The 25,081-nt window shown below is 36.2% G+C and overlaps 2 protein-coding genes across 7 annotated transcripts in view; one reads left to right on the forward strand and one right to left on the reverse strand.

Annotated features, from left to right (window-relative positions):
- Nucleotides 1-20,967, reverse strand: part of LOC117328250 (SH3 domain-containing kinase-binding protein 1-like) — a 62,775-nt gene extending 41,808 nt beyond the window's left edge. For 4 of the 6 annotated variants that reach the window (XM_033885719.1, XM_033885718.1, XM_033885716.1 and 1 more), the window contains exons 1-7: nt 20,712-20,839; nt 18,570-18,727; nt 17,653-17,800; nt 16,111-16,223; nt 15,651-15,753; nt 10,954-11,078; nt 10,282-10,366 (exon numbers count right to left, since the gene is read on the reverse strand). In XM_033885719.1, coding sequence (XP_033741610.1) covers nt 10,282-10,366; nt 10,954-11,078; nt 15,651-15,753; nt 16,111-16,223; nt 17,653-17,800; nt 18,570-18,727; nt 20,712-20,715 — 736 coding nt within the window. In that variant the 5' untranslated portion in view covers nt 20,716-20,839. Of the gene's footprint in view, nt 1-5,888; nt 8,361-10,281; nt 10,367-10,953; nt 11,079-15,650; nt 15,754-16,110; nt 16,224-17,652; nt 17,801-18,569; nt 18,728-20,711 lie in introns of those variants that run through there. The other 2 variants (XM_033885714.1, XM_033885717.1) reach the window with 2 other exon arrangements.
- LOC117328254 (coiled-coil domain-containing protein 83-like) overlaps nt 1-25,081 on the forward strand; it is a 58,568-nt gene that overhangs the window by 15,569 nt on the left and 17,918 nt on the right. The window lies entirely within an intron of this gene.

Below are 25,081 nucleotides of genomic sequence, written 5' to 3' on the forward strand. Positions count from 1 at the left end.
CAAACATGGCTGTTGAATTGTTAGCAAGGAATGTCATATAGTTAACTTGTTTTTCGTGATCTAACTATGAGTGATTTTGACCTTTGACCTATATAGCCTATAATTGAAATTTTGTCTGTTTAAGGTACAAGGAAAAAAACCTTTGAAGTCTATGAAGACAGTATAAAGCAGTATTAACTAAAGATAGATCAAGACTTCATGAACAATTCGTATCTTGTTTTATACACTGAAATGTGACAAGTCTAAGTAAATCTTAAGCTTTACAGCCTATGATAAGCATGCATTCTGAACATCGGTACCAACATATACAGGTAACACTGGCTAAATATGAACATCGGTACCAACATATACAGGTAACACTGGCTAAATATGAACATTGGTACCAACATATACAGGTAACACTGGCTAATTATGAACATCGGTACCAACATATACAGGTAACACTGGCTAAATATGAACATTGGTACCAACATATACAGGTAACACTGGCTAAATATGAACATCGGTACCAACATATACAGGTAACACTGGCTACATATATATGTCATTGCAATCACAAAACTTAGGCCATACTTGAAAGTATGGGAGTTCTCATGATTCAGTTGTAGAAATTCTTTTGTAGGATATAAATATGTGAAACTGGAGTCTACATCATTATGATATCTAAACATGCAGAAATAAATTCAAAATACATGTATATCATAGTTTAGTTAGTTAAAGTATGAACTAGTGCACGTGTACAGCAAGTTACTTGCACATCAGAATGAATATTAAAACAAGAGATCCCAGAGGGATCTTGGCGCCCACCATTGAATGATCTTTATAGGTTCCATGTCAGATTGATCTTTTCCCTACTTTTCCCTTCCTCTAAGTCTTACTTATCTGTGTAAATTCAGAAACAGCCGTCGAGTACTATTCAAACAAGGGGAACCTATATATAGAATTTAAGATTTAGCTATAATGGCTGTCTGTCGGCCATGTTGTTTTCGTATTGGTCCCAGTATGCAAAACTAGGCACTGAGGGGAACCTACATATGAAATTTGAAAAAGATCCCTTCAGTACTTTCACAGAAATAGCGATAACAAACTTCAATTGTCAAAATCCAAGATGGCTGCCTGTCAGCCATGTTGTTTTCTGATTAGTCTCAAAATGCAATATGCATAACTAGGCACTGAGGGGAACCTGCATATGTAATTTCAGAAAGATCCCTTCATTACTTTCTGAGAAATAGCGATAACAAATTTTAATTGTCAAAATCCAAGATGGCTGCCTGTCAGCAATTTTATTTTCCGATTGGTCTCAAAATGCAATATGCATAAGTAGGCACCAAGGGGAACCTCCATATGAAATTTGAGAAAGATCCCTTCAGTTCTTTCACAGAAAAAGCGATAACAAATTTCAATTGTCAAAATCCAAGATGGCTGCCTGTCGGCCATGTTGTTTTCCGATTGGTCTCAAAATGCAATATGCATAACTAAGCACTGAGGGGAACCTGCATATGAAATTTCAGAAAGATCCCTTCATTACTTTCACAGAAATAGCGATAACAAACTTTAATTGTCAGAATCCAAGATGGCTGCCTGTCGGCCATGTTGTTTTCTAATTAGTCTCAAAATGCAATATGCATAACCAGGAACAAAAAGGAACCTGCATATGAAATTTGAGAAAGATCCCTTCAGTACTTTCACAGAAATAGCGATAACAAACTTCAATTGTCAAAATCCAAGATGGCTGCCTGTCGGCCATTTTGTTTTCCGATTGGTCCCAAAATGCAATATGCATAACTAGGCACCAAAGGGAACCTATATATGAAATTTGAGAAAGATCCCTTCAGTACTTCCTCAGAAATAGCGATAACAAACTCAAATTGTCAAAATCCAAGATGGCTGCCTGTCGGCCATGTTGTTTTCCGATTGGTCCCAAAATGCAATATGCATAACTAGGCACCAAAGGAAACCTACCTATGAAATTTGAGAAAGATCCCTTCAGTACTTCCTCAGAAATAGCGATAACAAACTCCAGTTGTCAAAATCCAAGATGGCTGCCTGTCGGCCATGTTGTTTTCTGATCGGTCCCAAAATGCAATATGCATAACTAGGCACCAAGGGGAACCTACATATGAAATTTGAGAAAGATCTCTTCAACACTTTCTCAGAAATAGAGATAACAAACTTCAATTGTCAAAATCCAAGATGGCTGCCTGTCGGCCATGTTGTTTTCCGATCGGTCCCAAAATGCAATATGCACAACTAGGCACCAAGGGGAACCCACATATGAAATTTGAGAAAGATCCCATCAGTACTTTCTCAGAAATAGCGATAACAAGAATTGTTTACGGACGGAGGGACGGACGGACGGACGGACGGACGGAGGGACGGACGGACGGACGACGGACCACGGACGCAGGGCGATTTGAATAGCCCACCATCTGATGATGGTGGGCTAAAAAGATGAGTTCATATATTAATCCTATGTTGAGTTCTCATATTAGAGGTTAATTATAGTGTTCATATGTTAATGGTTCAACAGAGTTCACATGTTCAAAGTTAGTGTTCATATGTTAATGGTTCAACAGAGTTCACATGTTCAAAGTTAGTGTTCATATGTTAATGGTTCAACAGAGTTCACATGTTCAAAGTTAGTGTTCATGTGTTAATGGTTCAATAGAGTTCACATGTTCAGAGTTAGTATGTGTTAATGATTCAATAGAATGTACATTTTCACAGTTAGTGTTCATTTGATAATGGTCCAATAGAATTTACATGTTTAAAGTTAGTGTTCATGTGTTGATGGTTCAATAGAATATACATTTTCATAGTCAGTGTTCATGTGTTAATGGTTAAATAAAGTTCCCATTTAGTGTTCATGTGTTAATGGTTAAATAAAGTTCACATTTAGTGTTCATGTGTTAATGGTTAAATACAGTTCACATTTAGTGTTCATGTGTTAATGGTTAAATAAAGTTCCCATTTAGTGTCCATGTGTTAATGGTTAAATAAAGTTCACATTTAGTGTTCATGTGTTAATGGTTTAAAAGATTTCACATGCAAAGCTTTCATATATTAATGGGCATTAACAGTGTGTATGAATGTTGAGTTCACATGCAATCTTTTGGTGCAGTTCACAAATGTAATGTTATCAGTGAAAAATGACACGTTAATTGTTACATATGTTCACTGATGAGTTCACTATCCTGGAGTTCACACGTTAAAGGTGATATCTGTTCACTTTGCTAGAGTTTACATGAAAAATAGGTGTCACATGTTAACTATGCTGAAGTTCACACAAAAAAAGGTGTCATGTACATGTGTTAACTATGCTGGAGTTCACATGTTTAAGATGACGTCCTCACATGTTAAAGGAAAAAATGTGCTTACTATGCTGAAGTTCACTTTGCTGGAGTTCACACGTTAAAGATGACATTGGTTACAATGATGAAGTTAACATGTTTATGGTGACACGTGTTCACTATGCTGAAGTTCACAGGTTAAAGATGACATCTGTTCATTTTGCTGAAGTTCACAGGTTAAAGGTCAAATGTATTTACTATGCTCAAGTTCACTGTGCTGGAATTCACATGTTAATGGTGACACATGTTCGCTAAGCTGAAGTTCACTCTATTGTTCACTATGCTGAAGTTAACATGCTACTGCTTATACATGTTAGCTAAGCTGAAGTTCACACTTTTGTTCATCAAGTTTAAACATTAATGGTATTACAGGAATCGTCTGGACTGGAGCTGAAGGACAATAGAAGACCACTGTCACTAAGTCCATTGTCCTCTTCTATTGTTTCTGTTGATGGTCTGCTAGCAAAGCTGTAACTAGTGCGCCCTCTCCATTCTGGGTCCAAAGTATCCTGGTTAACTTCTCGTGTTTGCTTTGACTCTTGTTCTTCTACTGTGGGCAGAGCACATGCTCCTAGCATGCCATTGTCATGGTGAGAGGGAGTGCTGTGTAGGTAGTCACTGATAAAGGAAGGAACCCTCTCGGTGTCTGATCCATATATTAAATACGACTCTTCACATTTTGTGCCATCCTGGAAACTCTGGATATCCAATCCTGATGAATCATTTGCAGACTGGTCTAGAGAATGGTCCACCTCAATGACTTCCTCAATTTCCTCACTCTCATCAACAGAGGCAGTGTCCCTCTCCATGACATTCTCACCTCCCCTTTCTTCGTCGCTGTCCGAGCTCTCAAAACTATCCTCATAGTCATACAACCCCTCAGCACTGCTGCTCAGATTGGACATTCCTGCCTCCTTATCCTCACAGGAAGCTGGAGGTAATTTCTCCTCACAGTGACCTTGTGGATCTTTCTCTCCTACAAATGTAAAACTTGGATACCTTTCCACCTCATCATCGCAGGTCATGTTCTGAGGCGTGTGCTGTGGAGTGCTTTGTGGAGTATTTTGTGGAGTGTTTTTCAGCTCAGGAAAGCCCTGTTCCTCCTGAAATTTCTTCTCTAGACTCAACACATATTCCAATGACAAGTTGCTAGTGTCTGTTTCAGCCTGACCTTCATACCTCGTTGACAGTACATCCCCATGTCCGTTGTGGACATACTGTGCTTCACTATGCGATTCGTCCTCATACATTGCCAGGATGTTTTCCATAGATGGGGAGATATATGTAAAACCTGGGTACTTCTCTGGGGATTCTGAAGTACATCGAGTAAGAACATGGTTGTCAAATCGTGGTGTGACCTCCTCCTCCTCCTCTAGGTCTACACCTTCTGTTGACTCATCCAAAAGGTCATCTATAGGCCGCAAAGCTTCCTGTAGGAATGAGTCAAGATTGACCTCTGGAGAGTTTGGGGTGGTGACCACATTGTTCCTAATGGCAATAGCGAGACTTGGACTGATGTTTGGGGAGTCAAGTGACACTCCCTCACTGTCATCATCGCTGTACTCATTAGGTATCGACTTTTGGTCCACTTTAACTGGACTAGATTTTCCAGCCTCCTTAGAAATGTCTAAATGTACTGCATTGTGTGACAGCAGACTCTGGCCATGGATGTGAAGGTCAATGAGGTCACACTGCTCACACTGCCCCCTGGTGTCCCGAACCCTGTCAATCCTTGCTTGTTCTTCCTCCTCATCGATCTCCATGTCACTTAGACTGTACTGCTCTCCATCAGATTCCTCTTCATCACTGGCACTCTGATGAGGCTGATTTACGTCCTGTTTATCTGGTTCCTGATTAAGTTCATGACAACGCCCATTGTGTTCTAGATTTCTATACTGATCAAGCTTATGGTGCATGTCCTGTTCATGAGAGAAGAAAGTTTCTACCGTATTAAGATCCTCAGAGAAAGGCCTTGTTCTGTAGACTATCAATGGCTGGTTTTGATGTACCTGATTTTCACACAAGGCATTATTACTACAGTTTGGTGGTGCGTTTGATTCCTGGCAGACTTCTGTTCCTATGCCCCTAGGAAAGCCTTTAATCACATCTCCTTCAGTTTCCTTGTCTGAGCGCCTCCTGTAGGATATAAGAACAACAGGTTCCTTGGCTTTGGAATGAAATATTTTCTTCCAAGAGAAGCGTTTCCGCCTCTTCTCTGTAGAGTTATACACATCAAAAGTATCGGCATTCTTGGATGAAGGTTTAGACAAGCTAGATTTATTACTTTTGTCATGCTGGGGAAGAGAAATGTTCCTAGTCAACAAGGAGTCAGAACAATGTATTTTACAATGTTGGTTACTTGTATCTTCCAGTTTCCTCTTGCCTCGTTGATTATCTTCCTCCAAATATGTCTTGATAGGAGAGCTCGAGTAACGTGGTCGCACCTTGGCAGGTGTTCCAAGGTCAGAGGTATCCAAGCTGTCCTCAAGTGTTGTATCATAACTCAGTAGCTCCTTGATGGGAGATGATGCTCGGTCCTCTGTATTTCCAGCTACGCCAGCCCCATACCCAGTCACTGATCTATTCCTTGGAGTGCTGCTCTCAGAGGATGTTATACTGACCAGCTCTGGGGTCTGAGTACCAATGCTACAACATGGAGTATATGGACGACTGTCTGGACTATCTTGAGAAAATTGATATGGAAACATATCTTTTCTAGGATATGCACCCATGCCCATTCTGAGTCGCGTGTGAATGGGAGAGACCCATGGACCATCCAAATCTTTTGGCAGCGGCATTACTTGTTTATCACACATGGCTTAACAGCAGGATGTGAATGACGGCTATAACAGTCATTACGATGTGAAAGCTGTTCTGGTAGGTCTACATACTCCCCAGATGCATTTAATGTTACAGCTGGATGCTCATTAACCTGTGGAATGCTGACATCAAGGTCTGCGTTGGAGAGAAAGGAAACTACATAGGAACCATCTGTATCCATATCAGACATTGCTGTAGCATAATCCGTGTCAACACCATCAGTCATACCCGAGTATAGAGAATCCTCAATCAGACTCTTCTGATGACTTCCGCGCGGCTGAGCACAGTCATCTTCATTTTCCGAGGATATCTCACCATCAGATATCTTAGGAGTTAATATCTCGCCTTCAGATCCATCAGTAAATAACTCTGATCCTGGCGGTGATATCTCCCCCTCAGACCTGTGACAGTCTGGGATACTGACTCCAGTGTACTGACTGCACTCTTTTATTAACCGATGACGAAGCTCCGGGTGATGTCCTAACGACCCCAGTTCCTCCAGGCACTGTTCCAAACAAAGTCCATGCATTGTTTGTTCAATCACCTGATCTACCAAATCATTTACATACATGTGTTCATAGTGTAAAACCTTCTCCCTCACCGAGCCAGGGGGCAAAACATTATAGCTGGACAACAAAGTTGAGGTGTTGTGTTGGTGATCGCCCTCAATACCTGATGTACCCAAGGCCACATCCACCTCATGAACAGGACTGTCACTCACACGTTCACCTGCAGTGATATTAGGGGTAAGGTTGACAGCAGTGAGATTTCCTGAAGAAGAACTGGCTGACAAGTCCAGATCCTCAGGTCTATCCATGTAGCCCTCCTTCCATTTTTGTGTTTCTGGATCAAACAAGTGATACCGGCTAGCAATCATCCTTATAAAGGGAGACAACTGGCCAGTCCTGTTGAGAGATCCTAGGTAGGAGTCCCTTGCTATCCTATCATGGAGATCATCTGATCTTTTGAGATTATCCTCCAGTGCTGAGCCTTTCTTAAAATTGGGTGTTTCAGTAGCAGCACCCTCTTCCACTCTATCACCTAACTTGTCATTACCAACATCCTCTCGACCCATTAAAAGGCTCAGAAGCGATTCATCATCATCTGAGTACATTTGATAGATGGTGTTCATCTTTTTCTCACAGGCTGCTTCTAAACTACCGACAGCACTATCAAGGGAATCCACTGACACTTCAAAGGACCCTGACTGATCTAGGTTCTGCTTCTGATTCACATGTGAATCAGTGATCTCCTTGAGTGGAGTACGAACACGAACTGAGCAGTATGGCTTCAGCGTGATCCTGCAGAGCTCTGTAAGTGATGGAACATACTGTCTGTCGTAGGTCTGCGTTAGCTTTCCCTCTGTTTCCTTGTCATTGTAGGGCATTACTGATTTAGAGCGTTTGCGGAACATGTCCAGCTTCATGACACGTTTGAACAGGGAATCTTTTCTCTTTCCCGAGGCTACAGCCACAGAGGTGACTGTTGGTGGTTGATGTTCCACAGACAGCCAGCTCTCTATCCTAGAGTTTTTCAAAGAAGTGTCTGTATTCTGCTTTTCCATATCAATATTTATCTCCAAACCATCTACAGACTTAGATTGTGACTTGGGTTCCTCCACACTGTTGTTGTTGGCATTGTGTTGAACCCTACCCAGGAATGAGGTACGACTCCCTTCACTTCCAAGTGAGGCTATGGCAGACACACACTTTCTCCCCAACATCACATTCTCCTTGTTCTCCTCATCCACCTCCACATCTTCATACTCTATCAGGTTCTCTTCGGTCACATCCTTTTGTTCCATTAGCTGCATTACTGACAATTTATCCAGACCGCTGAGGATGGTGTACGATGGACACTGTTGACTTACTACTTTTCCTGGTGTCGCAGGCTCTCTCATGTTTTCCTCCTCATCTGATTCCTGATCCGGCACATGTATGAACTGTACTTCTCCATTAGTAGTCCCATCATCTGATCGCTGCTCACCAAACAGGACATTGACCCAGCTCTCCTGAGTCTTCACCCCATCCCTTCCCTCAGGATCTAGACGGGAGTTGTCATCGCTGGGCAGGTGGAGGGAATGCCCTTCCTCCAGATTCGAGTCTGAGGTGTGCGATGTGCTGGGGTAAGGGGTCAGGCTACATACTAGGGATGGGCGGGGGGTAGGAATAGGGGGTCTAACATGCAAACCTGTTGAGCAAAGCAAACATGCAAGCTATACACACCTACACTACTGTACAACCATCACCACCACAGGTCATGCAGCTTCTCCAAATGTCTCCTGTTGGTCCCAACACATCAAGCTGGCACAAAAATAGCTGTTATATCAGTAGATATCAGTTTGGTGTCTTTTGTTAGTATTGAGGATCATCGTGAATATTCAATCATTAGATTTCAGTGAGAGCCCTTAATTACTATTGAGGTTAAATTGAAACATTGAGGAGAACCTGCAAAACCCTTTAGCACAATCAATATACATTTTTCTTCCATGGCCAATCAAACATGCTATTTCAAAAATGTTGTTAGTTCATTAATCTTTAAGTATATATTTTCAGTACAACCTTTTCCCCCATTTCTTCTTTTTATTCATTGTAATTAAAAAAACAACTTTGATTATGTCATGAAAGAAATTGTAAATTACAAAATCACATTTTTCAAATTTGTTACCCAATGACTGTAGCTTTAATCATTGGACCAAAATAAAGTAAAACTCCAATATATCCTGCTTTAAGCCCTGAGTTCAACCCATTTGAGGAATTCCGATGCTTGATCAATACATATGAAGTTCGCTAAAAATGTATTAAATAAAGAAGTTGCAAGAATTTTTTTTTTCTACAAATAGTAATGTGATCTTTGACCTTAGCACCCTTAAACACAAACTCATTATAAGTATTCTCATACTTGACCATTATATGAAGTTTACTCAAAATCTGTTTAAAATGAAGATACTAGTCTAAGAGGGCTGACAATGGTTTTCTATCAATTTACCAGTGACCTTGACCTTGACACACTGAAACAAGATCTGAGGTATTCCCATATATACTTGACAATTATATATCTGTTGCTAGTTATGGCATTAAGCTTAATTGGACTAACTAATTAGGCATACTTATATGGTGATATATGCAAAAGCTATTACCTAATTTTACATTTCTTTGAAATTTTGTGTAGGTTGATGAATGTTTATCTGCTGTGTGCAAGGCGGTTATCATAACTTTTAGTTGTAAAAGAAAATAAACAAGATTCAATTTTGCTACTTTTCTTTAAAACTTTAACAAACACAAAATAATCAAATCATTTTAATCATTAAGTGTATAGTAATATGAAGAATAATTTTCAAGGAAAGTTTTATGATAATCTATCTTAGTTTCATTTTCATGCATTGCTTTTGGGATCTCCTGGACAGTTTTTGGTCATTTTTTTTTCATGCTCAAAATGCGGATAGGTTTTTTCCTGCATTTTCAGCCCAAAAAAGGAACTTCACAAATTACACAGGTGTGCAAATTACAAGGGTTTTCACTTATTAAGGAAATCAAACAAATTTGAGAAAAATGTGTTTTTGCACTAGTGATAACATGAAGTATAAGGATACAAGGAATATAAAGGTGCCAACATAAACATGTGTTCTACATCGGTAACGACAGACGTACCCACTGCTCAAAGTACATCACTGATAGGTATAGAATCACATCCACTGGAAACTATACTTACCTAGATATAGGATATCTATCAATTAATGTTAGATAGAAGTCGGCTATTCCAGTAAAGTACATCACTGATAGGTATAGAATCACATCCACTGGAAACTAGATTTACCTAGATATAGGATATCTGTCAATTAATGTTAGATAGAAGTCCGCTATATGTAAGGACTATTCCAGTAAACTAGTAAATTCTACCCATGGTGGGTCCTGAAGAAAACACAGCTTATCATTTAATAATGATAGTGTTTGAATCAAAATCACTCTATGGACAAATCTGGAGTGCTACAGTTGATATTTTACTGGAATAGTATTAGAGTGACTGTACAGAAGCAGTAAGGTACACTTTCATTACCTACTACATACACACAGCTGTGAGATAAACATGATATATTTAGAAATAGACCTACCATGTTTTTCACGTTTGGTGACTGTATTAGGTTTACTTTCCTCTTCTTTGCGTCTGACTACTGGATCAGGGGGTGAGTGGGTAACCTAGTCAAATGTATTAACATCAGGGTCAAATAGAAAAACATAGGAAAACTCAGGATCAGCATCAAACCACATGGGGTGTAAAAAAGAAGTTTCAAGCTATTTGTCTGAATGCAATTTCTACTTGCCCCATGTATTTCAATAAAATAGGCCTATATGAAAAGTCCATAAATCAAAAATTATTTAACAAATATTTCATCATTTACAATCATAATTGAAAGAAAAAAATACATATTATAATTCAAATTGCAGCAATGTAAAAACTTGTCTTTCTTTTTTGGATACTGCCGTTGTCATCCACGCCAATGGCAGCCATTTTGAGAAATACACTTGCTGTGTGTTGTAGTTTCGAAGCATTTGTTTTTTTATTCTTTTTTCAAAATATATTGTATCCTGCTTTATTTCTAATATTCTTAGACCAAAATATAGACTTAGTTGTATATTTCTGGCTAACTTTTTTATGCATTCTGCCATTTTCAAAAACTTAGGCCCGTAGTCTCAGTGCTGGTTTGAAAGCACTTGTTTCTTTTTTATAATCGACCAATTTTTAATTATTTTCGATAATCGGAACACTACTAACCAGTACCTACCTTGTCTGTGTTCTTGACACTGGTCGATTTGAGTTTAATTGGTCCACCTTCAAATATATTGCCTAACCCTATACCTCCAATCAGCTTCTTCTTGCCTTCAACAGGTGCTTCATTAGGCTTCTCCTCTGTACATATAGAAAAAGATCAGAGATTCACATGTAAATATACATCTTTTGCAAATATGTAAACATAAATTATTTCAAATAGAATCATAAACTAGAGATTTGTTTTTGAAGATGAAGATTGCAAAGACCTGGCTGCATACTTGCCAACTTTTTAAAATTCTCATGGGGGAGAAAGTGCGTGAGCGACATTTTTGACCGGAAAACACATTTCACGCGCGACACATTTAGCAAACAAAAACTAAGGGGAGATTATTTGCTATTGGAAAATAAATTCCTTGCATGATCACTTAAGCTTCCTTCCCTCACTGAAAAAAGGGGGGGGGGGGGACATTTATTTCAAGCTTGGCCAATGATCTTTTTTATCTATGTTTGGAAAGATAATTATATAAGCAACAATTTTCAAAAAAATAGCTGCAAAATTACATCATTTTAAATTATTTCTGGAAATTATTTAACTCACTGTTCACTCTAAATAAAAGTATTTACTTAGATATGCTATGAAAATTATGTTGTCAGATAGATGTCAGTCAATGATCGAATGCAAATTATCACAATGATATCACTTTCTCAAGCTTTCTCTCCAGCAGTAAACTTCAAAAGAAAATACCTAAAATGTACAATATAATATCTGAATGAAATTTCAAATGTTTCCTTTGGATTACAACAAAGACAATACTACAAAAAAAAAAGAAAAAAAAAAGGGATGTACCAGCAGTTGTAATCACTAAAGTCTTAGACTACAACTCAAGTGCTTTGTAGGTGGGGACTGATACTTAAATTCAAGTTTTAACATGACAGTATTTAGTTTAAGAAAGTGAGTATTTGTGGACATGTTTTTGTCTTTCAAAATGTGAATTGGGAAAGTTTCTGCCAAAATAAGTCTCTGCTAATTGACACTAAGTATGCTGATGATACGGTGATTGAAACGACGTTACCTACCGGCAACCAGGCCTTCGGTCTCTATGGTCGTTATTGTGAATTTATTTCCTTGTGCTAATTATCTAAAGATCAGCCAGTGTTTAAATATAGTTAACATTTCAATAAGTAATCTGTCAAATTTGATACTCCGTTGATAACATTGCCAGTGTTGTTTTCACTTTTTCTGTCCGAGATATACTGTCAAGTAGAGGTCGTTTATGCGCTTGACATCAAAGGCAGTATACGAAGCCATTTACAAGCGTTTAATCAACCATGACTGATCTGCTACAAAACCATCACCACGCGTCCTCAGCTTAATTGGTTTTAATTAATTGTTTATTTATCGGGGTAATGCCACCCTTGCAGTCAGTGAAGTGTCAGAATTTCGTTACGGTCTGTGAGCAGGTCAGTTAACTGACCAATGCCCCACACATATGTCTTTCACCAGCCAGCAAGCGTTACCTGTCATAGGCCTAAGTGAACCTAACAAGATGAATAGGGGCTCCATACGGGGTTATCAAGACATATTCTCCAAAATCGGGAGAATACACTATGTTTTATCTATACGATCGGGAGACGGGGCAGGGAGTCTGGAATCGGGAAATTCCCGACTAAATCGGGAAAGTTGGCAAGTATGTGGCTGTAGTACACTGCACATCACTTGTGGATAATGCATATGTTTAAAGTTTCATCAAGATATCTTTAACTATTCAAAAGTTATGTCCCAGATAAGATTTTTTATATTTAGAACATCAATAAGTAATTATTAAAATAACCAAAAAACTAATACTTGTAATGTCTCCTTTCATTTGATAGGGAGACATTATTCACCAAAATTATTTCAGATCACACTCCCAACATTGCTTACACAATACAAGAGAATGTGTCATTTGACTTTATATCCACGTATGCATTTCCAATGTGTTGTGTTTGTGTGACAGCCAAGTGAATATCAGAAATATAGCAATTTTTATATGCAGAATTAAATACTGATCTAGTGCATTGTCTGAAGATGAAAAATTCAATATTTTTTCAAAGAATAAGTTCATTTATTTTTAATAATCAAAGCTCATGTCAGTCACTTAGCAATTTATGAAATATTTACAGCCATGGCCAGTTCTTTTTTATCTAATTTATATTTTCTATAATTAGCCTGGAAATAATTCTCTTGCTGAATTATGATTAATATCTGGTACAAGATTACAGTTAATTGTAATAATGTGAGGGTGCTGATACACTTTAAGCTTGACATTCTCAGTTTTACCTCAGATATATATCATAGCTAAATCCGTGACAAAAAGTTACATTAACTATCTAAGGGAGATAACACATTCAGATAGCATTACATTTTTCAGCACAACCCCTTAATTTTGAATTGTCTTGTTCAATCTTGCCAGAAATAAGTTAACAAGCCAATGTTCAGTATATGAACCATTCAGATAAATAGTGGATAGCGAGAACAGTATTTTGTCATCTATGGTAATCCTATGTCATTTATTGTGCCGACTTGTTTAAGATATAGAGGATATCTAACAGTGTTTTCAGTAATACCAAATATATTTCACGAGTGGGGCTAATATTTTGATATTTTTCACGAGTGCGCAGCACGAGTGAAAAATATCTAAATATTAGCTGCACGAGTGAAATATATTTGGTATTAATGAAGACAATGCTAGATATTCTGTTTATTACATTTTTTATCAACGAAAAACCTACCCCGTATGCTAACTAGGCCTACAGCGATCATTTGTAAACAAACAAGAGATCCCAGAGGGATCTTGGCGCCCACCATTGAATGATCTTTATAGGTTCCATGTCAGATTGATCTTTTCTCTACTTTTCCCTTCGTCTAAGTTTTACTAATCTGTGTAAATTCAGAAACAGCCCTCTATAGCTAGTACTTTTCAAACAAGGGGAACCTATATATAAAATTTAAGATTAAGCGATAATGGCTGTCTGTCGGCCATGTTGTTTTCGGATTGGTCCCAATATGCAAAACAAGACACTGAGGGGAACCTACATATGAAATTTCAGAAAGATCCCTTCAGTACTTTCTGAGAAATAGCGATAACAAACTTCAATTGTCAAAATTCAAGATGGCTGCCTGTCGGCCATGTTGTTTTCTGATTAGTCTCAAAATGCAATATGCATAACCAGGCACCAAGGGGAACCTACATATCAAATTTCAGAAAGATCCCTTCAGTACTTTCTCAGAAATAGCGATAAAAAACTTCAATTGTCAAAATCCAAGATGGCTGCCTGTCAGCCATGTTGTTTTCTGATTAGTCTCAAAATGCAATATGCTTAACAAGGCACCGAGTGGAACCTGAATATGAAATTTCAGAAAGATCCCTTCAGTACTTTCTGAGAAATAGCGATAACAAACTTCAATTGTCAAAATCCAAGATGGCTGCCTGTCGGCCATGTTGTTTTCCGATGGGTCTCAAAATGCAATATGCATAACTAGGCACCAAGAGGAACCTACATATGAAATTTGAGAAAGATCCCTTCAGTGCTTTCTGAGAAATAGCGATAACAAACTTCAATTGTCAAAATCCAAGATGGCTGCCTGTCGGCCATGTTGTTTTCCGATTGGTCTCAAAATGCAATATGCATAACGAGGCACCAAGGGGAACCTACATATGAAATTTCAGAAAGATCCCTTCAACACTTTCTCAGAAATAGCGATAACAAACTTCAATTGTCAAAATCCAAGATGGCTGCCTGTCGGCCATGTTGTTTTCCGATTGGTCTCAAAATGCAATATGCATAACAAGGCACCAAGGGGAACCTACATATGAAATTTGAGAAAGATCCCTTCAGTACTTTCTCAGAAATAGCGATAACAAACTTCAATTGTCAAAATCCAAGATGGCTGCCAGTCGGCCATGTTGTTTTCCGATTGGTCTCAAAATGCAATATGCATAACTAGACACCAAGGGGAACCTACATATGAAATTTGAGAAAGATCCCTTCAGCACTTTCTCAGAAATAGCGATAACAAACTTCAATTGTCAAAATCCAAGATGGCTGCCTGTTGGCCATGTTGTTTTCCGATTGGTCTCAAAATGCAATATGCATAACTAGGCACCAAGGGGAACCTACATATGAAATTTCAGAAAGATCCCTTCAGTACTTTCTCAGAAATAGCGATAACAAACTTCAATTGTCAAAATCCAAGATGGCTGCCTGTCGGCCATGTTGTTTTCCGATTGGTCTCAAAATGCAATATGCATAATGAGGCACCAAGGGGAACCTACATATGAAATTTGAGAAAGATCCCTTCAGTACTTTCTGAGGATTAGCGATAACAAGAATTGTTTACGGACGGACGGACGGACGGAGGGACGGACCACGGACCACGGACGCAGGGTGATTTGAATAGCCCACCATCTGATGATGGTGGGCTAAAAATGTAGTTCCCCCTGTCCAGGTGCTGAGATATATGTCGGGCTTTCTGATTGGTCAATTATTTTGGTATGTCAATTATTTTGGTATTTTCTAATCATTAATTTGATTGGTCAAATCAGCAAAAGTGATATTTTTCACTAGTGAAAAAAATTTCACTTTTATAGAATGAATAATTTTTGATATTTCACTGGTAAAAATGTAATAAATATATATTCTTTTTTCAAAAAATTTCATTTAGATTACCAGGAGTCCTTTCTGGATCTGTTTCTTCAATTTCTTCCGCAAAGTTAGATGGAAACATGCCAACTTTTCCATTCAAACTACCTTCCCACCAGCCTTCCTCTTCCTGTATCAACACAAAGTTATAACATCCTTTCTAAAATCAGACTCTTTAGATAATGACAGATATATTTACATTTAAGTGGTTACTATATGTATTAATAACTATGAATGTAAAGGCCCATAGTGTTATTAACTTCTCTCTCTGACTGACATCATTTCAATATTTCGAGATTATAAAGTGGGACATATTAAGTTTGCGGTCATCACTGTTAACAGATGTTCTGAGTCACAGAGAACATGTAAACATGACAACTTGAAAAAACCAACTACGGTATGCTAATGGAAGTATCTTATTTTTATGTGTGTAAAGTTTTGGATACAGTCCTGTCAGTGTAAATATATAAAAGGTAGTCTTTCTTACCTGTTTTAAAACATCTACAATGTCTCCCACCTCTAACTTTAGTTCATCTTCATTTTCTGGCTCGTAAGAAAATACCACCTTGGCCCTTTTTCTTTTGGCATTGGGTTGTGCTTCTGCAATAAAAAGAAAGTGTCGCCTTTAGTATGGAATTTGGTACATGTTGCTTCAGCAGTTATAAACACCACATCATGAAAATTTAATCCTGTTAAAAAAGGCCTCAAAAGTAGATGTGTTGCCTGCGCTCTATTAATTGAAAGGGTTTCATTTTGAAACCTCCATGGTCACGATCACACTATGAAAATCATGATGCTTTCTGTTGCCAGTTGGTTGGAGCGTAACATCCACATATATAACATCCAGCAAAAAAAGAAATTTTAACGCAGAATTAAATCTCAATCTGTAATTTAATATGATAAAGCCAAATACCAGGTTTAATAGAAATTGATGTAACAAGTGATAGCAAAAAAGAATCTGGAAAACATTGACCATAACTCCCGCGAGAAATGGAATATTGATAAAGGTTCTAACTCAAACTGTAATGCATTATGACAAAGCCATATTTTTATTCATCAATTGATGTGGCAAGCGGTAGCGGGGAAAAAAAATCAGGAAGACAGTTGATTATGCAAATTTGCAATGTGCAAATGGCCATTTATAACTCCAGCAAAATATGGAATTTTGACACAGAATACACATTAGATCTGTAATATAACATGATAAAGCCACAAACCAAGAATTAAATTGATGTAGAAAGCAGTAGAAAAAAAATCCTTAACACGGATAATTAGTTGATGAGAATTTCCTATGTGCAAAGGGCTTATTAATTATAAACTCCAGGAAAAAATATGCCGATGCTAATGACAACACTGATACAGATGCCGACACAAACATGTGACAGTGGACAAAAACATGTGACGGCAGACAAAGTAATCCCGAAGTGTCTGCCATGCTTCACAGGCAACACAACAATATATATATGTTTCCACTAACATCCCACAAAAAAGGAGTAGGTATGTGGGGAAATCTTATTTTTTTATATTTGAATAGAAAGTTATATAGACAAGCTATCATCAGAATTTGTGTATTGCCTGTGTATGTAGTGAGGGGCTAGAGTATTTCATAAGTGAAGTCCTATTCAGATTAAATGGGATCCTTTTGCATAGTTAAAATGAACTTCCTGTAAATAAGTGGGGTCCTTTTAAATTTTAATTTCTATATGCTCCATATAGGCCATAGGGAAAACTTTAATTCTGCTTTAGTGTTGACCTACCTGAGTGACTGATCATGACCTGCATTGACCGACAACATCACTTCCTTGTAATATAATTGTCATTCAAAACTTAAATGTCAAAACATTATTATTACCCAAAGCAGTGATTATGGGGTCAATATTATTACAGTTTTGCTGGATTTGCTCTATAGATTACAGATAGACCATCTACTCATCAACATTTTATTACCAGTAGCTATGAATTTCCCGTAGACATTAATGAGACTTAAAACAACTGAAATCTGCGGTAGAAAATGTTTTTTAGAACTCACCTTTCTTTTTGGGCGCTCCAATTCCTACATGTACATCATCTTTGATCTTACTGGCGAGCTCACGGACTGACGCCCCTCTCTGTTTGTCTTTCCTAACAGCAGGAGGTGGGTCTTCCTTTACCTTAGTGGGCTTTGGCTTTTCTATCACCTGAATAAGATATAGCTATTAATTTCAACAAATTTGATTATACAAGCTGTTTTACAAGACACAAACCTTATTTTCCGAAATTAGACCCACAAAGAAGCACAATCATATACATACATGTATACAAGCAGATTGGACAACAGATTTAGCTTACATCAATCAGTCTTCTCCAAATATTTCAGTGATATTAATGAAAATGCTTAAGCTTGTTTTAGATGGAAAATTATTGAAACAGAAGGATATTACAATGGATGCCTATTAAATAACATGAAAAATTCCAACTCAAAAAATAAGATCTAGAGATGTCCTTAGAATCAAAAAAACAGGTCCAGGTGCACAGTGTGTGAAGAATACATCCACAAAATTTCACAACGATTTAATGTAAGGAATTGTATGGACAAGTTCCATGTGCAGACAGATGGATGGACAACCTGATTCCAGTATATGAGGACGGTCATATAACACCATCAAAATAAATTCCATGTACTAATTTAAATTTCCTTCAGTATCAGTGAAGAAGGTAATAATACAATGTATATCAATTAAGTATCAGTGCTGTGTTAGGGGACATAACTCTGTCCTAACAAAAATATACTCAAATTATTGAATCATGAACAATTGGGCTAGCTTAATAAATGCTTCTGAATTTTCATACCCTTTTTAAAGTATGGAACATAATATATAGCTGAATGCTTATTTAACATATTACTTGAACATAATTAATTGATGACTTCCAGTCTCTGACTTTGTGTGTTATCAGAATTGACTTTACCTTAACAAAGTTATCTGGGAACATGCCAACTTTGCCGTTGAGTTCCCCTTCCCACCAGCCTCCTTCAGACATAGTGACATTTTTAATGATGTCTCCGACTTTGATGTTGAGCTCATCTTCCTGTTCAGCTGCATACTCAAATGTCACTTCCACATCCACTGTAACAAAGTCACATTAATCAGACAAAATAATTGATTGATCTATTCTATACATGTATAGGAAATGTGCAGACAGTATTATAACAAGACAATTCAAGAATTAGTCCCAGCTTGCTACTGATCCGTGCGCTAAAAAGTATCATCAAGGAGATCCAGGTTATGAAGTTCCAGTGAAAAATATAGACAAAGTTGACCTCAATTTGACTTTTTCTTTGATGTAGCTATATATAGGTCAAAAGTCAAAAAGTAGGTCAGATCTAGTGTAGCCTACATATATAGGTCAAAAGTCAAAAAGTAGGTCAGATCTAGTGTAGCCTACATTTGAAACATGACACACCATCTTACTCATGTTCAAGCAATAACTTGATAACATTCTGATACAACTTGGGGAATTTAATTTTCATGAGATTAAAATATAGTTTTGACGACTCTTATATAAACACAAATATGTTTTTTTCCTTTTCATATACTAGTAACATAAATACATGTTGCAAAAATTACCTTCCTCTTGGGAATACCATTTTTCAATGGCAAATTGGGAATTTTAGCAAGAATTCTTGAGTGAAAGTATGAAAATCCTTAGCAAGATTCAAATAACTTTTCCTTGTAAATTTATTGTCTGTTGTCAGTTGTCACTATCAGTATTTTGCAGCTTCACAACGATACATGGATTATTAAAGGAAAACAAAAACCATTGATAACTACATATACCCTACAGTTATCGATCACTCTCATTCATCTTCTTTACATTTTATAAAAACATATCCCCTCTTTCTCTCAATTGGTATGATAATAAACATACATGATATTAGTTTACTGAAGTTTGTTGCTGCCATCTGTTGCACACATCACATTGTATGGCTTCCTGGCAATGACATGATAAGTGATAATTTTGAGAGTAAACTCATTTTTATGACAAGTTGCAATTGGTAAAGCACTTCGAGCTACGTACTCTGATCTACTCATTTAAGAAAATGACCGTTGCTAGACAGGATCTCATTTAAAGTGAAGTTTTGCGTGATTGTATAATCAAATAAGAAAGTAAGGTAATAAACAACCAATGACCATTCAATTTTTATTAGAATAAATTAAATATAACAAAAAAAAAATAAACAAAATACCGAAACAACTTCCAAAAAGGACTGAAACCACTATTTTTTTAAGTACCGAAACTACTGGGTGCTGAAACGACGTCGACTGTACCCCATATCTTCAAATTATAGTTATAGGCATACAAAGACATTGCATAGCAGACTCTTATTTTTAAGTTATAATTTAAATGTTTAAAATGAGTAAATTGACAGCACACCATAGCTCAGAAATTGTACAAGTTGGACTAAAATACTTTTATAAATAGTGTCATTGAGTTCGATACAGATACCCCGATTCACAAATACTCATTAGGGTACACAGGTACTACCGGTACATCTAATTCCCTCCATCCATCATATGGATGTCACCTGTCAGATTCAATATGTTCAATGTAAGAGACCGTCTCTTACGAAGCTGGTATTTATGTAAATGAATATATTTTTATGTAATATTATTCTAACATTTTGTAATCAATAATCTACAATATTTTGCAAACTACTTTGAATAACTTCCTGTCAAAACATGAAAGTCCCACCGCCCAAAAAATGTTTAAGAGAACCTTCCCGTATGAGTCATGTTTGTTGCTAATGTTATGTCACATTATAAGGGGCGATATTGAATAAAATGTACCATCTGCATCAGCATGAAACTATTTCTTGTGTATATTGTTTATTAATCTCTTTTAATGGATACACAGGTAATCCGATAATTAGCTAACTTCTACGGAAGTGTCATGAAATCTGTGTCAACATCGACAGGTCAGCGGGTCACCACACAGGAAACGTGTGTACCTGTACGGTATATAAACACTTAGCGACACAATTATCACTTAAATGGAGGTTTCACATCATTGTCATCATATACACATACAATCTATTTGACCAATGCTCACCCATTGTGATCCTACTTTGAGATTCCAAGTTGTCAAATCCTCATCTTCTATAAATGACTTCCAAAATGGCGCCTAGTCATGTGACTTGTCAGATCAACTTCACTCTTCGAATATAGTCTGTTTCAGGAAATGACACTTCACAAAGCTAGTACTTGCCTATAGGCCTACGGTTAACGCCGCCTAGCATTACCGCTCATAGGTAACTCCACAATCCAGCCCTTAGAAGTCTTATTAGATAAATCATTAATCCAACTGTATTATATAAGTCTAGTGAGAAGAGGATGTACGGTTTTGTTGTGGCGGGACTCCTTTGTAGGAGCTGATGGCAACCCCACTGAACAACATACAGGAGACATATGTCACATGCCATCCTGCGCAATATTAGAGTAATCTTTTTTTCTCCAAAATGAGGAGCATGATATATCAGCAAAAATTATAAATCAATAATACATTTGTGCAAACAAATCACGCTCGTGACGTTCGCATTGTGTCACGGTACAAGTGTGCAAAAAATACATAAACATGGTAAACATCGGTAATATTTTCAAGAATTAACTAGAATATATTTTATGTTATAGAGGTATAACACATTTTTTTGTGTGTATCTATAACATTAAGAATATATTCAAATTAATCCTAATAATCTAATCTATACCCTACATAAATCACTTTATTGATGGACTTTTTTTCTCTTACAAATCATTACACTACTTCATCCGTCAATCAAAAACGACGTTATAAACCGCGACGCAATTTTTCGGCATAGCCGTATAATTTTCTTTTGGCCCCGGATATGACGCGACAGGTGGCGTTACTGGTCAAGATGAAGTATGTGATTGGTCAATGTAGCGGTAAATGCAAAATGCAGGTATGCAGTTAAAAACGAAATAAAGTTAAGATTGAATGCAAGTTGAATAAGTAGATTTTCTTTTTAAATGATACATTAATAAAATTATATTCCTGATTCAAATGCAGTCTTACTATCACCAACAATGATTCAAACTGATATAATTTTGTTATCCGTGCTAAAACGCTTTATTTGGTTAATTTATTTCACCATCAGTTTTACATTATAACAGAGGCATATATAGAGAGATTGGCAGCTCTCTATTTGTCCTTATGTCTACGTGGTTGCCCCTGACCTTCCTCACAATCCTTTGCGGTCGCTCGGTTCAGTCTTCTCCTGACGCCATATTGGAGAAAACTTGAAAACCATACACATAATTATCGATAATTTCTATTTGAAATCATCACCAAGATCCAATGATGTGCTTTAATTTTATTAATATCAAAGTGCAGAAGTGTCATCAATATGAAATATATCCCAATTTGCTGTCAAAGTGTTTGTATTTTGAGTATGAATGTCAAGCACACCACAGGAAAGATCGGCGGGAATCTCCAATTTTCGAAAAGTCCCTATGTTTGTCTCTGATTATAACCACCAGCATTAAAACTATGCCGTTTATCTTTTTCAAAGATATTTCTTGTTTACATTATGGACTGCATGAATGCATGTTACAAACAAGATTAAATTATAAAGAAACTATATCTGATATTGTCGAGACAGTTTGGATGACGCAAACCTAATTTCCAAAACGAACTAGGTTTTTTTTTCGAAACCTTGCAATGGTTGACTAATCAATACAATGTTGGACTCCCTCTAACATCAATAGCTCTGTATATAAAAGTATCCAAAGTTCACAGCCGCACAGTGCAGACCTGTAAACATTAACAATTTTAGCACCAGTTGACAGTTATAGTGTAAAGGGCATGGTACCACTTTATAATTTAGTACACGCTTGTTTGGTTCTTTCAATATAATTACTGTATGGTTGTCATTTTATTAGATACGTTAATAAGTAATAGCATAAACAACATGCACTACATTATCATAAACAACAGGCAATACATTATCATAAACAACAGGCAATACATTATCATACACAACAGACAATACATTATCATACACAATAGACAATACATTATCATAAACAACAGACAATACATTATCATACACAATAGACAATACATTATCATAAACAACAGACAATACATTATCATACACAACAGACAATACATTATCATACACAACAGGCAATACATTATCATAAACAACAGACGATACATTATCATAAACAACAGACGATACATTATCATACACAACAGACAATACATTATCATAAACAACAGACGATACATTATCATAAACAACAGACAATACATTATCATACACAACAGACAATACATTATCATAAACAATAGACAATGCATTATCATAAACAACAGGCAATACATTATCATAAACAACAGACAATACATTATCATAAACAACAGACAATACATTATCATGAACAATAGACAATACATTGTCATAAACAACACAATACATTATCATAAACAATAGACAATACATTATCATAAACAACAGGCAATACATTATCATAAACAACAGACAATACATTATCATAAACAATAGACAATACATTATCATAAACAAAAGACAATAAATTAACATAAACAAAAGACAATACATTAACATAAACATGCAATACATTATCATAAACAGCATGCAATACATTAACATAAACAATAGACAATACATTATCATAAACAATAGACAATACATTATCATAAACAACAGACAATACAATATAAACAATAGGCAATAAATTGTCATAAACAACAGACAATACATTATCATAAACAACAGACTACAATATCATAAACAATAGACAATACAATATCATAAACAACAGACAATACAATATCATAAACGACAGACATAACACTATTATAAACAACAGATAATACATTATCATAAACGACAGACATAACACTATCATTAACAACAGACAATACATTATCATAAACAACAGACAATACATTAACATAAACAAAAGACAATACATTATCATTAACAACATACAATACATTATCATAAACAACAGACAATACAATATAAACAACAGACAATACATTATTATAAACAACAGAAATACATTATCATAAACAACAGACAACACATTATCATAAACAACAGACAATACATTATCATAAACAACATACAATACATTATCATAAACAACAGACAATACAATATAAACAATAGACAATACATTATCATAAACAACATTCTATTTATCTTTCACCCAAATTGTATTCATATCGACTGTATGCTACCATTTGGTAACAGTTCAATGCTTTTAAAGATATCATTACATTCCCCACTTCAGTCATCTTCGCTAGCCAAGAACCCGATCGTGGAGTGTAACGTAATCAGAAGCCATGGCTAGCGAAGCCTTGGCTAGCGAAGATGACTTAAGGGGGCAGATGCAATGATATCTTAAGTTATAAGAGTTATCTCCCCTTACCCTACTATGCTTGTAGACTAAACCAGTTATTATAGTTGGAAGTAATGAAAACTATAAATTTCTTAAATTGTTATCAACTGAATTAGTGACTATTTGATCACAATTAAATTATTCATGCAATTATTTAAAATCAAAATAAATTGATATTATAATAATAAATTATAATAAAATTATAATAAATTTACAAATAAAACTGAAAAAATGTGTTGTTATCACTGAAACTATTTTGACAGCAATACATCCAGACTGTGATAGCACCTTAGGTCTTCAGACCTCTGTTCGTAGAATGACGTATTGTGATAATACATGTTGAACTGTTCGTAAGTTGTTTCACATATAAATCAAGTGAACTAAGATGAAAATGTTCTGTTAAACAATCTCTGTATTTTTTCTAAATGTATAAATTTGCAGTGAAAAATATCAATAAACTATTGTTCAATTTAAAAAATAGTCAGTAGAAAAAAGAAAAGAAAACGGTGGGTAACAGAAGACACCAGAGAAAGAGGGGAACTGGTACCGAGTTATATCGCTGCAAGGACGTCTGGACAAGATACGACACAGACATGGAACATCTAGCGAGTTCCATCGACAGCATTTCTTGCAACTTCTCAGCTAGCTGTTTCTGATATCAAAACCATATCATCAGCATACATCAATAAAACAAATTGATTTCTTTAATTCCTGTATGTACAGTTCAATTTTCAATCCAAAAATGCATTTCATAGCCATTGTCATACAATAAAAAAAATGTGATTAAAAATAATCCGTTCTCACAATAGAAATAATCGAAAAACTATTACGTTATATTTATAAGGACCTGTATAGGCTTAGCCTGTTGTCCAATCCATTTTTATATCTAAATTCTATCTCTATTATGAAATATTGTATGTAAATTGATTCAAATGCTTGATTGAATAAAATATTTTGAAATGAAAACATTATATTTTACAAAGATCAGGTCACAAAATAAAAGTGCAAAAACGACACTATCCCAGAGCT

The sequence above is a fragment of the Pecten maximus genome, chromosome 5 (genome assembly GCF_902652985.1).
Source record: "Pecten maximus chromosome 5, xPecMax1.1, whole genome shotgun sequence".
NCBI classification, from domain to species: Eukaryota; Metazoa; Mollusca; class Bivalvia; order Pectinida; family Pectinidae; genus Pecten; species Pecten maximus.